The sequence below is a fragment of the Ctenocephalides felis genome, unplaced genomic scaffold (assembly GCF_003426905.1).
Source record: "Ctenocephalides felis isolate EL2017-DRISC unplaced genomic scaffold, ASM342690v1 CF-g0.4_SCAFFOLD_03572, whole genome shotgun sequence".
Taxonomy (NCBI): Eukaryota; Metazoa; Arthropoda; class Insecta; order Siphonaptera; family Pulicidae; genus Ctenocephalides; species Ctenocephalides felis.
Window position 1 is genome coordinate 41,828,036 of NW_020539726.1, and position 17,301 is coordinate 41,845,336.

Genomic DNA, 17,301 nt, shown 5'->3' on the forward strand with positions numbered 1-17,301 from the left:
AAAAAGCTATAAAATGTGATATGATTATAAAAACTTTTCATAGGCCTGTAATATTTACAAAGATGTCCTGGTGTTCTCTTTCCAATGACAGTATGAATAATACGATGAAGTACACCAGCCTTTGATAAATACTGAATACTGTAGAAATGATTAGATGAATAAATAAATAATTTATAACAACAACTTAGTCTGTAAAATTAACGAAGACGACGACAGCTCGTCAATTACCTCTTCGGCGTTCGTGTCGACCCACTAAAAAAATTCAAAAGAAAACAAAATGGTAAAACCAAAACGATAAACGATACATAGATTAAAATATACTCGAATTGGTAATACACCTCAGGTAAATTAATCTTTAAGTTTTTATTAAAAATGCCATATATATAGATTTATAGTTTTATATTAATTATTAAAAGCATCGTTAGCTATATGACACACAAAACAAGGTTTCATTCGATGTAAGTGAATCTTAATCGAAAAACCTTGGAACGTAGCAAAATATATATTTATATTAAATTCTTAAAAACAAGCCTCATCGATGAAAAACATTAAATTTACTAATTAACTTCCTGTAGGGTAAGAGGAAAATGATTTTATATATCTTTACGTTTCAGAGGTTTTTGAACATTTTGGCATTCCTTAGAGAAATGGATGTATGTGTGTGTGTCTGTGTGTGTGTTTGTGTGCGGATACAATTTTTCGTCGACGATTTCGAGAACACGGATCAACCGATTTGAATAATTCAAAAAACATTCGATTCGTATTGATAAGAAAACGTGCTGATTAGTTTTTGGCAAAGGCAGGTCGAGCCTTTTCGAAGATACGGGGTGAAAAGTGACAAAAACGGTAACTCGGTTTTTAAGAGAACGGAGCGATCGATTTTAATCATTCAAAAAACATTTCACTTGTATTGACAAAATGACGAAATGAATAAAATTTTGGGAAGGCAGGTCTAGCGGTTTCGTAAATATAGTAAAAAAAAGTAAAAAAAATGCCATTTGGCGGGCAAAAATAATCATTAGACAAATGCACATCAAATTATCATATATTTTATGAAAATTTTAATAATGTGTATCAATTTTATTTACATTTCTATGGGTTCCGTACCAATGTTTATCCGTTATACTGCGACGCGGCGCCCATGCGCTTCGATATTTCGTTTTACGCAGTTAACGTATTTAGATTGTTTTGAAAAAAAAAGTTCAAAATTTCCAAATTATTTCCAAGTATAAAAAAATCAAATTTTTCAAAAAGATTAATTTTCTTTAAAAATTTCAAAAATCTCAAAAATCGTCTTTTTTTAGAGTTCTTTGAACAAAAATTCAAAATTTCCAAAATAAATCATAGCATAAAAAAAATAATCTTTTCAAAAAGGTCAATTTTCTCCAAAAATTTTAAAAATCCCAAAAATCGATTTTTTCCGAAATGCTAAAAAAAATTGAATCTTTTTTAAAAATTATAATTTTTGGTACGGAAAGTTCCAGCAAATTGCCTTAAGACACGATGCCATGCACTACTAGTTCAAAAATAAGTGAATGTCGCATGAATAAATATTTAACGAACAAAAAAGTTTATATGTAGCTGAAATGTAACTGCGTATCATTATTGTGAAAACGGAACAAACACGTAACATGAACGTATCGAAAAATCTTGGTACTAACTGTGACATCCATGTTTCTTCCAAGATATACCATAGTCGACAACTGTTTTATAATAATTATATAAACTGTTTTTTCTTTCTGAATAATATTTTTACTCGATAAGGCTTGTTTTTATCTTTATAAATCATTAAAACATTTCATCGATATCATTAAACGTGAGCAAAAATGTAAAGAAACTTTATAAATGACTTTATTACTATTACTTTATCTATCTGTGAAATGCTTTAACAACGAATTATAATTATGACTAAACCGCATGCAAATATATCTGTTTTATAAAATATATATTATCTTAAAAAATCCATTTTTTAAAATCATAATTTCAGCAAAATCCTAATAAATTATATTATCAAATAAATATATTTTCGATTCACTTAAAGGAATGTTGATAAAATATTAACTATTCATGACTGATTTAAAATTTGCCCTATGTAAAATCTTATATATTATAATTATTATTATTAGCTAAGCGATAAAACGCACTGATAATATCCATCGATTATTATCTATAAATTGTTTTAGTAAAGCGCAAGTGTCTTAAAAAATTAGTGTTAATTCACATTTTAAACCTACTAGTTAAAACTTATCTAAGAAAAGAAATAAAATTTTAGAATCGGGGTGGTAAATTGATTTTTTCTAAAAATTTCATATTGATTTAATAGTTATTCATTTAATCTCTTATTTTTTAAATATGTGATGTATGTAAAAGACAGGATATATATATATATATATATATATATATATATATGTATATATATAAATTATTCTTTATAATCATTTATAAACTTTTAAATAATTCAGAGCCTCCAATTATGATTTTATAAAAATAATTAATAAAAAATAATAATTATTATTTTACAAAACATTGAATATAAAATTCTTAAGAAAATAAAACAATTACAGCAAATTATTTAAATTTATCTATCATCTCTGAAATATTTAAGAGTTTCAAAATAATTTGATGTTTAGAAGTTTTCAATTAAATATGGAACACAATTTCCAATATTAGCGGTCCAAAAATCACCGATGTGTAATTTGAAATTTAGCTAAGCTTGATAGACGATTAGCTTGCAACTCATTAAACAAAACCACTCTATTAGTTTTGCAAAAGCAAAAACCACGCTTATTTCCAATATTAGCTCCAATAAAATAAGTCATTGTAAATTATAAACCAGCACTTGTAAAATAATCGAAGAACACTATGTATTTTTTCATCATCATAATAAAAGACTTCAGTAAATTTTAATCACCGGTGTAAGGGTCAATTATTTTACAAGTGCTGTACGAATTGATAAACAAATAATTTAATTTTGAATAAATAAGTAAAATAAATAAACATTTTACTCTTTATCTTCAAATTTAATAAATTCTACCTTGGTGATCTTCTTCGGGTCTGGTGTTCCTGTTTCCAAAATCTCAACTTTCTGGTAAACATTTGGTGAGTTTAACCAACGTGTACGGTCGTGTCCTTTCCTGCCATCTAACTTTTTCCAGATTCTGAAAAAAAAAAACAGAATAAATACTCCAAAAATATTCAGGCAGTGTATTTATACAAAACAGAAACTATGTATTAATATATATATATATATATATATATATATATATATATATATTTAATTAACGACATTTATCTAACACTTACCCTTGTCTGTACATTTCTTCCTCCTCCAACAAATATCCCAACGAGCTGACTGCCGGTGGTACTTCAACTTCATTCTTGGGTCGTGGTGGTTCACCTTTGACCAGAGGTTGACGATATATGTAACCAGTTCGATATCCTAAACAAAAAACAAAAAATATTAATTACTGTGTTACTATATTAAATAAATTTGGTGACATTATTATTTGACAAGTAGTTGTTCGGACGTATTTTCGTTTTATTATATTGTCCATGAAAGTGACAATCTTCATGGTATTGAGCTTTTACGCGGAATGGTTCCTACCCCTAAAAGTGGGGTAGCTGAGTTTTAATGGAACTAATTGTACACTTCTAAAATTAAAGTTTGCAAAACAACATGTATAATAAATAATAAATAAATATATCTTCTTTCATTATAACTTAGTGACAAATCAGTGATTGTAATAAGAACTGCAATAAATACAAAACAAATCAGTATTTAATACAGTCCAGAGCTACAAGTGTTAAATTATAACCCAACAACCTAAGTTATCAAAGGAGAGTTTTAATAAATTATATAACCATGTGAAGCACGAACAGTAGTAGTCAAAAAAAGATTCAGCTTTGGAAAGAGATGTTAAATGAGTTGTAGTCCTTAGCATCTAGCGAGCATAAGAATATTTTATTTTGAAGGTGAAAGAAGTGTTTATACATCCACATAAATTTCCACTGAAATCTTAGAATCATTGAGCTTTATTTGATAACAAATCTTCGTGTCTCATCTTTCTCAGACTATTGCATAGCAGTTGAGCTAAGCATTCTCTCCCAAATTAACCAAAATGCATTATTTTGGCTGCTTACTTTATTGTAAGTATATTGGTCCACTACATCCACTACATGTAAATTAACCCTAAATTATTCAAATGTTAAAATACAAAGTACGGTTAGGTACCATCATCTATCCTCACTATTCGATATTTCTTTAAAGAAAACATATGAAGTATTATACATCATTAGAAAGGTCTCAAAATTCTTAGTTCTTTTCCCATATATCGCAACTTCGAATTCCTAATGGTGTGGTCTACAGGCAAGTTGCAATAAAACTAGTTGGCATTGGTATTTTGCCTTGAGGCAAGTTACATGGACTTCCCGATATGTATGATTAATCGACTTAATCAATAATAATCAATAAAAAATATATTAATTTATGAGTGATGAGTGAAGTATTCCAAGTGGACACGTTAACTCGGAGTATTTTCTAGAAGCAAATTTTCAAAAATCAATAATTTTTATAATTGAACCAGTTTCCGTAAGACTTTAACGGTTTAGTATGTTCATTAAGACCAAGTACTATGTCGATATACCAAGTAAATCGCCTAATTTTAATTTCAACAAACGTCAAAAAAACTACTCATTTTCTCAAACTTTGATGAATTTTTAAAATTAAACTACTTGTGGTAAGGTCGCAATATTTCAGTAAGTTCTATGAGAGTATGATATATATCGCCAAAAACAGTTCCATAAAAATCGACTTAAATTTTTTTTTCAACAGTTAATTACAAGAAGACGGCTCGGTAGATTTTTACCTAAAACTAATCAGTATCATTCCCAATTAATATCTTTCGAACAGTTTTTGATCTTTTAAAATCGATTCGGTAGTTTGAGCTTAAATGTGAACGAAAAGTTTAACATTTTTTTTCAAATTACAAGGAAACGGTTTGGCAGATCGTCTCACAAAACTGACAAACAATAGTCGTCATTGAGATACATCAAATGGCTTTTAAATTTCTGAAATTGGTTCGGGCGTTTTTAAGAAAACGTCGATCAAAGGTCTAATTTTGACAAATGCCAAAAAAACGATACTAATTTTTGCAAACTTTGAAGAATTTTTAAAATTAAACGACTTGTAGAGCCGTAATATTTTAGTATAATCTTTATTACAAGAAAACGGCCCGACCGATCTTTACCAAAAAAAAATCAGCACAATTCCCAACCAATATCTATCGAACAGTTTTTGAATTTTCAAAATCGATTCAGAATTGCGGGCTAAAACGTGGACGAAAAATTTTTCACTTTCTGCGATTTACAAAGAAACGGCCAGACCGATCGTCGTACAAAACGCAGAAACGCTAGTCCTCATCGAGGTGCATCGAATGGCTTTTAAATTTTTGAAATCGGTCCAGCCGTTTTTGGAGAAAACGTCGATTTACGGCAAAAAATCTGTTCACACACACACACACACACACACATATATATACTTTTTCCAAATTTGGTCTCATTCGATTCAGAATGGCTTGAAACGGCGAGAAAACATAAAATTAGCGAATCGGATTTTTTTATAAAAACATAAACTTCTTTGGAAAGTTAAAAATTTTAAAAAACTAAGAAGTCTCAAGAAAATTTTATGAACACACTTATCGATTTATATATCATTTTATTTGTAATCTTATTCTGCATCTTTCGCCCAAAGTTTTTTTTGTATCTTTTACAGTTTAGCTTCTAGAGGGCAATCTGTGTACTTTTACTAATTGCGAACATCTCGTGTCACAAAACGATGGATAGGTATATATTTGAATCCCAAGGGTTTAATCCTATCATACCCTGTATTTTTCCCACAAACCTGCATTATCCAGCATCCGCATCAGAGCCTCAAACTCTGAGCCTCCAACGCGCCACCTGGCGGCATTAACACGCGCATCTCTGACGTCCTGGACATTTGGCTGATGGTTTTCAGTAGTCGTAGTTGTCGTGGTTGTGATGACAGTGGTTCCATCTGGTTCCGTTGTTGTTGTCGTATTAGTCTGCTGTTGAGTAGATCCGGAACCTTGCTGGTCTGGTGGCCGTCTGGAAGCTTCATAAATCTGAGGAATAGGAAACCATCAGTTACAAACAAATCGAGAAAACAATTCAATAAGGATAATTAAGTAGGAAGTCTTTGCCCCTATTCACCTGTTTTCTAACTTCTTCCGGAATAACAGTGAGGTTCTCGATACCAACAGGCATCAACCGAAGTTGAGCCTCACAAGCAGCCACAACATGCTGTGCATTATAAAAAGCCTCTTCCACTGTCTCACCACAACAAACTGCACCGTGATTTGTCAAAAATAGAACTTTGCTAACTGGTCCTAGAGATCTGGATAAACGTGCACGTTCTTCATCATCTTGCACACCTATTGAAAAAAAAACAGAACATTAAGTAATGATGGTAAATTGGTAATTGATGGTAAATTATTGTAATTATTATTTAATATTCACCTCCAAAGTATTGGTGAGAAGCAACATCTCCAAGTAGTGCTGCACTCTTGCAAACAGCTACTAAGCCTCCTTTGATGGCAGATACAGCCAGTACGGGGGCACACTGGACTCGTAGTACACAACGGACATCAGGTCTTGCTGCATGGACGGCAGAATGCAAAAGAAAATCTGAAAACCAAAAACAACAGACTTCATTACTTATTATCAATCATATTATCAATTAGTACAGTGATACCCCGCTTAACGCTGTTCTGTTTAGCGCTTTTTTTATTTTAATCCATGTTTTAAAGGGGTAAATGTGGAAGATGTCGAAAAAATGATTCAGAAAGTAGTGCAGTCTTTCTAATGGTGAGCCCAAGGAATTAACTAAACAAGAAAAAAACAAAAATGTTGGCAGCAGTAATTTAGAGGAAGAGCAAAAAAACTTTCGATTGCGTTTGTAAGAGTCTATCATAACTGAAATATTGGATGAATTTCTTGAAAATTGTCCGAGTTTTGACAGAAGCTCAAAAGAGTAAAAAGAAATGAAAGTTAGAGTTGTTCTATCCGTTTTTGAAGAACTTTTAAGAGAACAACATTTATTTGTTTATTTTTGCAAGAAATAATATTGTGGTATTAATTTGGGCTTTAACTAATAAATATTTGATTTTATTTTTACTAAAAAAAACATACTTTTTAAATCTAATACCTAACCAATTTCTTAGCCATCATCCCCTAACCCCAAAATTTCCATGTGAAGAGAGCCTCATTTAGCGCTGTTTCGCATTGCGCCTACTTTGATGGAACGTATCTGACTTTAAAGAAGGGGTATACTAGTGTAGAAATTCAGAAAAATCGATTTTTTTTTATTTCATATTTTCAAAGTTTGACTATCTAAGAATATGGGTACGAGAATGTTTTTGAAATTTTGAATTATTTTTGGAGATATAGGCATTTTACTGACCCGGTCTCCAAACTGGTTTGGCAGGATCTAATCGGACAAAAGGCATTAGGAAGTCATTAGACCAATTTAAGACAGTTTATCGTCAGATGAATTATTAATTCGATGTATAGGTTCAGAAACTCAGAACAATAATGACTCACTAAACTCGTTAATATTCCCGATCTCGGGTAATTGAAATAGCAACATTTATTGCTGTTTGCATATTCAATGAAGGTTTCTTTCCGATTTCAAAAAATGATGACCCTTATGGTAATGCAAATTGGGCCAGAAACTCATTCATTTGCCGTAAGACGAAACAATGCTCAGATTGAACGATCTGAAATACGTACATCCAACGCTTCAAAGGAGGCGTCCAACGAGACTGCTCGATTTGAAGAGAAAAATGCAGAAAAAAGTTTTTTTGAAGTAGAAGAAGGTCCGATGCATGAAGCAGGAATGGCAGATTGAATAAAAGAAGTATTACATATCATTTTATGACTTTGACAGCAAAAAACTTCACGCAAAACTTTTTCAGTACTGTTGACACGGTTTCTCGAGTTCTACCCGACCGATTCTGTTGAAATGTTCAGAGAGTCTTGTTTATAGACCTATCAGTAGTCCAAACTAGCATCATCCCTAAATTCCAATTTTTACTATATTTAGAAAAATCGAGGAACTCAAAACAAAAAAACAGTAAAAAAAGACACTTTTTTTCAAACAGTCGCCAATTTGTAAAAAAAAAATTTTTTACTCGTCGCTAGTTCGGGCGATTGCGACATCATTGTAGATTAATAATCTTTTTATTTCTTTTATTTCGGATGGCTAGGAGAACTGAAATCATGTCAAGACTGAGGTGCCAATTTTTTGAGACCCCCCATTTCATCAGCTGCCCATTTCTTCAATTTTCAACTTTTTTTTAAAAAAAATTGTGTTGTATTTTAATAATATTAATAAACAAGTGGTAAAAAAATGAATGGTAAAAACATTCATTGCTTTCTTTAGCGACACTTTAAAAATGACCTATAAGATAAGCAGTATATTACTGTATTTTAAACATTTACTTACCGTGTAGGTTAATTCCAAAATTCGTGGTGCCTTGTTCGATAACAGCACCTTGCATGTTGACTTTAACGAGACTACTGGCAGTGACTTCGTGGAAAAGCATACCGTAAGGGTTAACTAAGAACAATTCTTGGTCGGCGTTTAAACGGGCTGTGATCTGACTGTCAATACCTGGGAAAAAATATATAATTTATAGAACTATCAGCCATCAAAGATCTATACGTATAATTGTTGATGCACAAGTACTTTTATTACCTTGGCTCCAGCCATACATGTCCATAAGTCGAAAAGCTGCAGCCAATTTGCACCGAAGAATCTTTTCGCCTTTGGCGTAACCCATACTTTCAACACCACGAATATCGTTAATTGGCAGTACACAGTTGGCACTCTGAAAAAAAATCACAGGAATGAAAATCCATTTGTTAATGTAACACTGTGTGTCAATTTATTATTTATTAATTTATTTATTTATTAATTTTACAAGCCGTCGGTATAATAAATTATAATAAGACTTAAGTCAATATTTTATAGGTTTAATATAATTTAATTAATTATTATCTATTTTATTACTTATTTATTTATTAACTTCCCGAAGGAGAAGTTTATGTTTTCATCAAAAAATCCGATTCGCCAATTTTATGTTTTCTCGACGTTTCAAGCCATTCTGAATCGAATGAGATCAAATTTGGAAAAAGTATGTGTGTATGTGTGTGTGAACAGATTATTTGCCGTAAATCGACGTTTTCTCAAAAATGGCTGGACCGAATTCAAAATTTAAAAGCCATTCGATGTATTTCGATGAGGACTAGCGTTTATGAATTTTGCGCGACGATCAGCCAAGCTGTTTCTTTGTAAATAGCAGAAAAGTGAAAAATTTTTCGTACACGTTTTAGCCCGCAGTTCTGAATCGATCTTGAAAATTCAAAAACCGTTCGAAAGATATTGATTGAGAATCGTGCTGATGAGTTGTTGGTAGAGATCGGCCGGGCCTTTTTCTTGTAATAAAGTGTTAAAAAAATTTTTTTCGACGATTTTTATTATTATTTTTTGACTGTAGATACCATAGTCTTCTAGATTATACTAAAATACTACGGCTCTACGACAATTGGTCTAACTTTGAAAATTCGTCAAAGTTTGCAAAAATTGGTATCGTTTTTTGGCATTTGTCGAAATTAGACTTTTCATCGACGATTTCTCAAAAATGCCTGAACCGATTTCAGAAATTTAAAAGCCATTTGATGTATCTCGCTGAGGACTATCGTTTGACAGTTTTGTGCGACGATCTGCTAAGCCGTTTCTTTGTAATTTGAAAAAAAGTGTTAAACTTTTCGTCCACATTTAAGCTCATACTACCCAATCGATTTTAAAAAATCAAAAACTGTTCGAAAGATATTAGATGGGAATGATACTGCTTAGTTTTAGGTGAAAATCTACCGAGCCGTTTTCTTGTAATTCGTTGTTGAAAAAAAAATTTGAGTCGATTTTTTATGAAACTTATGGTCTTATACAACTTTACGACTTTACGACAAGTAGTTTAATTTTAAAAATTCATCAAAGTTTGAGAAAATGAGTAGTTTTTTTGACGTTTGTTAAAAATAAAATTGGACGATTTTACTTGGTATAACGATAGAGTACTTGGTTTTAACGAACATATTAAGCCATTATAGTCCTATGGTAACTGGTTCAATTATAACAATTGTTGATTTTTGAAAATTTGCTATTAGAAAATACTCCGTGTCAAAGTGTTCGTTCGTTTTCAATTATGTGTAATAAATCCAATCGGATACTTTTAATCACTCATAAATTAATTTAGTTTTTATTGATTAAGTCGATTAATTACACATATCGGGAAGTTCATGTAACTTGCCTCAAGGCAAAATACCAAACCAACTAGTTTATTTATTTATTAATTTTACAAGCCGTCGGTATAATAATATTATAATAAGGCTTAAGTCAATATTTTATAGGTTTAATATAATTTAATTAATTATTAGCTATTTTACTTATTTATTTATTATTTAATTTATTTACTAAAAACTTATTTATATTTAGTTAGTTATGATTATTTTTAAATATAACTAGTTTGTTTGTTGCAAGTATTTTTTAAAAATTTCATAAGTATTTTAATAAGCTTTACAATACTTTTACAAAATAATTATTTTATTTAACAAATTTTAGGTTGTTTTATGATATTTTAACAAATTTAGGTGTCTTATATTATTGTAATTATTATTTAATTTAATTTTAATTTAATTTATTACTGTGTCGTTGTTCTATTACCTTGAATGCTGGTATCCTGGCAGCAGAGACGCCCATCATTTCCCCGAGACGTTGCAGCAGTCCTGATGCTCCGCCGCCTCCGCCTTCCCTGAGTTGTCCGTCCAGGATACGTTCCAATTCTTCGCGGAAAAGACGCGAATTCATGATCATCTCTACTCGCTTCCGTCGTTCCATTTCCCTCATATCCTGGAAAAAAGATAAACGATAATTAGATAAAAGAAATATAGATGGAAAACACAACTAGTTGGTAAAATGAAATTGATCATCGCCAAGTTTGTGGTAACTACTTTATCTTGGAATCAGGAGATGAAAATGAAGAAATTTAATTTGTGGTGGTTTCTATTTTTTGAAAGTGCCCTCTACCATCATAGAAATAAGTTCAAAACTAGTGGTGTATGGAATCGTGCCTTAAGGCAAATTGCTGGAACTTTCCGCACCGTAATGAAATATTCGAGATATTTTAAACGTTTTCAAATATATTATTACAAACTTATTAATAACTTTCATTATTTTTGCTATCTTGTTATATCTGAGCAAATCAAATGTAAATCATAAATCATAAATCAATTTATCTACAGAACATTAACAATCGTCATTTTCGATTTCGAATTCAATTAAAAAAAAATAGTTGCCTAATTTACACAAAATTGAAAAAGTGCTCCCGTACAGTCACAGTCTAAACGCATTTGCAAATAATTCTGTGCGACATTTTCACTTATACTGTGCTTAGCACGGTGGCATTTTCACATTTTTCAATAGTTTGTTGTTTTCACAAAATTGGAAAAGTGGCTCCCGTACATAAACAGTCTAAACGCACTTGCGAAAACATTTGTACCAGAGTGACGCTTAGACTGTGCTTAGCTGGGGTAATTTTTTGAATTTCTAATCCAAAATTACAAAAATATTTTATATTTAAAATAAAAAAAAATGTGATAATTTTTTATCCTCAAAAGCAACTGTTTTGTCAATACAAGCAGAAAATTTTTTTTCAGATCATTCAAACCGGACGGCTTAGTTTACTCAAAAACTGCCATTTTTTGCACATTTAGCTCTGTATCTTCGAAATGGCTGGGCCTGCCTTTGCCAAAAACTAATAAACACTTCTCCCAATCATTACTAATTGAATTTAGATCATTCAAATCGGATGCTCCGTTCTCTCAAAAACTCGATTTCTATTTTCTGTACTCTTAGCTCTTTATCTCCGTAACTGCTGGACCTGCCTTTGCCAAAATCTAATCAGCACATCTTCCTATCAATAGGGATCGAATGTTTTTTAAACCATTCAAATCGGTTGATCCGTGCGCCCGAAAAAATGCGGACATACATACACACACATCCATTTTTTCTAAGGTATGCCAAAATGTTCAGAAACCTTCAAAAGTCGAGAAATGCAAAAAATTTCATTTTCGGCCCATTACTATAATTACCCTACGGGAAGTTAATAATCTACTACAGCGCTGAAATTTTCGATTCTGTTTCTATTGATCCATTAATCATCTAATTGGTGATAAAATCTATCAAAATTTTAATTTGTGCAAGAATTATTAACATCCCAAGATCATTCCAATTATCTCCTGTCTTAATATTGTCTTCGTATCTAAACCGCAAGACGAAAGTCACTTTTAGAAATTCTGTGGTCTCTTATTTTAGTGAAAAAAAAATCGTCAAGCCACAATAAAGATGTTAATCATGCGTTGAAAATTAGAGAAAATTTTGCATCAAAAAAGGAGAAGAAAACACTCGTGATGCACACATTTATTTGTGTCGAAAATTAAACATATTTATATAATAATAAATCATAAATTATATATTTATAATTGCATTAAAAATATGTATAATATTTAAAAACAACAATGTAGTTTAAGTCATACTTCAAATACGACATGATCGGTTTGTCATTGTAATTAGCATTTAGGACTTGAACCTTCACTAGAAAAATGAAGTAATTGCTGATTAATAAATTCTATAATATTCGTTCACACAGTGAATTATGTTAAAAAAAACGCCTAAAAATATCGTTTTCATAATTTCACTCATCATGTAATAATTGTGTTTAAAGAACTTCATGTAATCAAAATTAACATGCATTCATTGACTGCTTGTACTTTTTTTTTACTTTTTCGCTGGCGATATAATCTCATTCTTTGAGCAGCTGTAATATCTGTCTTGCCTAAAAAATATTTTCCCTTTTGAAGTTATTCAAAAATTTTTAGAAACTACGAATAATATAGAAATTATTTTAATAAACTTGCGTTTAGTACAGGAGTAAAATATTCTTCTGATTCAGACATTTTTTATTAAATCAAAATTTGCACTACCATGCAACCTTAAAACGTTTATTTATCTATGCTGATTTCCTTGTCGATACAACGACAGATCTCTATTCACTCGACACGACGACTAATCACAATCAACCCGTATAGAAATAATTTCATCGAAAGCGAATGACGTACAGTTCGGGCGTAACGCTATTTTCGTTGCATTTGTACGGATTTACACCCTAGTCGCGCCTAAAGAAGTTTTACTTCAAAAAAATATTATAAATATAAGTCGATAGCTATACTTATTCTGTACATTCCGACATCGAATCTATGGCATCAATTAGCAGTTCTGGTATGGAAAACCCTACAATGATTTATTTTATAATATTGACCAAAAATCTGATTTCAAGAACTCTGCATTATGTATGTGTGTTTGTGTATAATTTTTACACTATATAACAAAATAGATTGTCATAATTTCATTTTGTTTGTATTTTTTTAAGAACTGCCAAATGATAAAAATTCATGTCAGAAATGTCCTGAATAAGTATGCTTTAACCATTTATTTTACTTACCGGGATCATTTTGAATAACCAAAAATCCAAATAAACAACATATTTATTTTCACAATTTTCACAAAAAATCTGTATCAATTTTTACTATGATGTATGTTTTGGCCAAAATCTAAATTTAAACTAATAAATTTTACGTTCGTCGAATTTTAGAAACGCGAAATGCAAAAGAAAGTAAAGGAAACAGTTTTGTGTGAAATTCGCAAACAATTATCCCACAATTAAAATAAATTATAATCGTGTATTTTGTTTAATTTGAGGCAGTCCGAATTAATAGGCTAAATCTCATATATAGTTACTATTGACGCCTAATTCACTTTTAGTAAGATAAAACTCATAATAACGATAAAACTCATAATAAACATTTCACAAATTTAGAAAAAGCATTTTTGCTTTGGGAGCTTACACTAAATTAAGTGTCATATCTTTTTGCAATTTTTAATAAATTTAAATGGTTTCGCCTGATTGATTATCCTTAAAATAATTTTATCCAACAAATTTATAGCCAACTACCATCTTATTTATTTATTTATTTATTTATCGTATATCCCACAGAGTAGCTCCAGGAGGACTTAAAAATACAATTTTAATATACATATTATATTAATACAAAATATACTAATATATGATATTAATATTAATAACATAACATAATATAATTCATAACATAACAATACATAACACAAAATAAAAAACTCTTAAAAAATTCTTAACAGTAAAACTAAATTATATATGATGGAAATAACATATTCGTGGCAAGATATTAAGATTGATTTGTACAGATGGTAATTAATTGTTTTACTGAAGTATTGTGAATATATTAGGTTGTCAAATATCTCCCTTCCGCCTTTTTGTATTATAAACCAATAGCAAAAAAGCGGAAGGGAGATATTTGACAACCTAATATATCTTTATTAATATATAGCAAGATAAAAAGCTTCAATTTTCAAGTCAAGGATAAAACGCACTAAGATTTGCAGTTTAGCACTATATCATGATCATTCGGATTTTTAGCACTATATCATGATCTTTCAGATTTTTCTCCTACAACAACCATCGTAATAAGTTTATCAGCTCCCCCACTATTCGCCTTCATTGTTATATATTTCCATAGAAGGCCACCCGAATATTAATCAACGCGAATTATTTATTTAAACATTCTTTTGTTCATTGTTTCCTGCCCAAGAGATACTAAATTCGAATGTGATCTAATTAAAGAATATTAACATCACTAATTAGAATAACTAGTGGTGTATGTAGTAAAGAAAAATTGCTGAAACTTTCTGGTAATGAAATAAAAATTATATTTCATACACTCATATGAAAAATATTATGAAAAATTATTGCAATTGATTAAGATTTTTATTTTATTGAATTGTCAACATTTTTGAAAATTTTAATGATTTTGGTATGTGTTATGAACTAATAATCCGGAATTTAGTCCTTATTTTAGGGGACGTCCACTAATCACGTGATCGATTTTTTAAGGATTTTTTAAGAACATTCAAAACTACCTCCCTCCCCCACCAAACATCAAGGGCATTTTTAGTTACGAGAAAAATTGTGTTTTTTTTTATAAATTTGGGTAAAAAATAAATACACGTGATATCTTACTATACCCTTTCCTCCCACCACGTGATATTTTGTGATTTTTTGTCAAACCTACCCTCCCCTAAAAACCTCAAGTGATTAATGGGCGCCCCTTTAAATAAAATAAAGATTAGATTTGTTGAAAAATTGAAAACTCCATAAAAAATCACTTCAAAATTACAATTTTTTGAAATTTTTACTTTATTGAACAGCAAATACTTTTGCAAAAACTAAAAAAACTTTGTGCTCTTTGACGAAAAATTGTAGATTTTATGAATAAATTATTTAAAGCATTATTTTTTTTAAAATTTGTATAAACAATTAATTTGATTATTTGTGTATTTTGTGAAAATTGAGCTATACAAATTTTAGAAAACACTTTAAAATTTTCAAAGAGCAAAAAGTGGTCTTGAGATAAATTGTCAAATGTAAACTTTATGAAGAATTATAAATTATTTAAAATATTAATTTTCAATTTTAATATTAATTTACAATTTGATTACTTTGAAAACCAGTGTATTTTGTGAAAAATGTGCTTTGAAAATTTCAAAATTTTCAAATTTTTCAAAAGAAAAAAGAGCTCCTGAGACAAATTGACTGGAAAATTGTAGATTTTATGAGAAATTTAAAATATTATTTGAAGTATTTTTTTTATATTAATATAACTATTTGATAATTTTGAAAACCAGTGTATTTTGTAAAAAATTTCCTTTTAAATTTTTGAAAAATAAATCAAATAATATATGTCCGAGTGTAGAAAAAATGTGTGGTTCATAGTACTCCATCCCCTTTAACTTTCAAATAGCTTGATCTGTCTCTATAAGTAGAATGTTAGTTAAACTATCAAAATCGGTACGGTAGTTATTCTGACGCATGTGAAGATGATCAAAATATCTCTATTAAATATGTTTTCAATCATGTTTACTGTTTACGGTGACTATTTTTATTGAAAATCCACGTCAACCTGTCAAATGTCAAGAAATTGCATGACATAACCATCGATGACCATGAAACTTTTTTACCTGCAACAGGTAAAAAAAACATCTAGAAGTTCTGAACAAAATATCATACAAATTCTTGTTCAAGTTTCTGCGTACTACTGAGAAAATATTTATGTTAAATTTTATATATTACTACACTATTTTTCCAATTCATATCAAATATTTATATTGCTTTGTCAAATAAATAAATAATTCCATTGGTTTTGAGTTGGTTGTTAATTAATAGTAAAAATTGTAATAATTAATTAAAATTAAAGCATTACAAATAACATTTGATAAAACAAATTTCTAGGCTGTAGTATTAATGAATTAATATTTTACTAAAGTATTAATAAATTTTTATGTTCTAAATTTCAAAGGGTGAATACCCATGTTTCAGAAATATCCTTGCAGTGGTGTTGCCTAATTATAACAATTATATATTTGATACTCGACTATTCCTTTGATTTTATATATTTACATATAGTTATATAAAAATTTGCTGATAACATATTAATTATTGTTGGTATCGACTTGATTATGAATAAGTATAATAACAACTTCATCATAAGTGCATCTTCCTGATGTGTCGTCGATAACAGATACGTGAAGTTAGATTTTATATGTAAGTTTTTCGAAAGTTTTTACTACGAATTGATACGAACATAGACCCAAAACCTACCATAACATTTCTAATTTCTCCGAGAATTGGCTTCTCAATGTTTTTGACTAATATAATAATTATATTTAATTATTTCTCTTAGGTATTTCCAAAAGCTAATAAATCTCAACGAGTTTTGTTAATTTTAATCGTTTTTTTTATTTACATTTTATGATTGGTAATAAATTCTTTAACCGCAATGACATAACAACGTGTAATTACAAAATATCAAAAAAATATATAAAAAAGTGTATCCATCAAGTACCGTTACGATATTCACCGAAATATTTCAACAAATACCCAAAATAATTATGCTCACATAATAATGATAATTACATTTCTGGAAATCGCCACGGGCATTATTACTTAATTGGTATAATTTTGATGTAATAATAATGATAACGTTGAAATACTTGATTCATTATTATTTCTCCGACAT

The 17,301-nt window shown here is 29.7% G+C and overlaps 1 protein-coding gene across 1 annotated transcript in view; it reads right to left on the minus strand.

The window, feature by feature from the left end:
- Window positions 1-17,301, minus strand: part of LOC113388029 (protein hu-li tai shao) — a gene marked incomplete in the record, with an annotated part of 94,054 nt that overhangs the window by 39,396 nt on the left and 37,357 nt on the right. Inside the window, 8 exon segments of the mRNA XM_026625441.1 lie at window positions 3,035-3,158; window positions 3,304-3,439; window positions 5,900-6,140; window positions 6,229-6,449; window positions 6,535-6,702; window positions 8,522-8,689; window positions 8,774-8,906; window positions 10,799-10,984. Coding sequence (XP_026481226.1) covers window positions 3,035-3,158; window positions 3,304-3,439; window positions 5,900-6,140; window positions 6,229-6,449; window positions 6,535-6,702; window positions 8,522-8,689; window positions 8,774-8,906; window positions 10,799-10,984 — 1,377 coding nt within the window.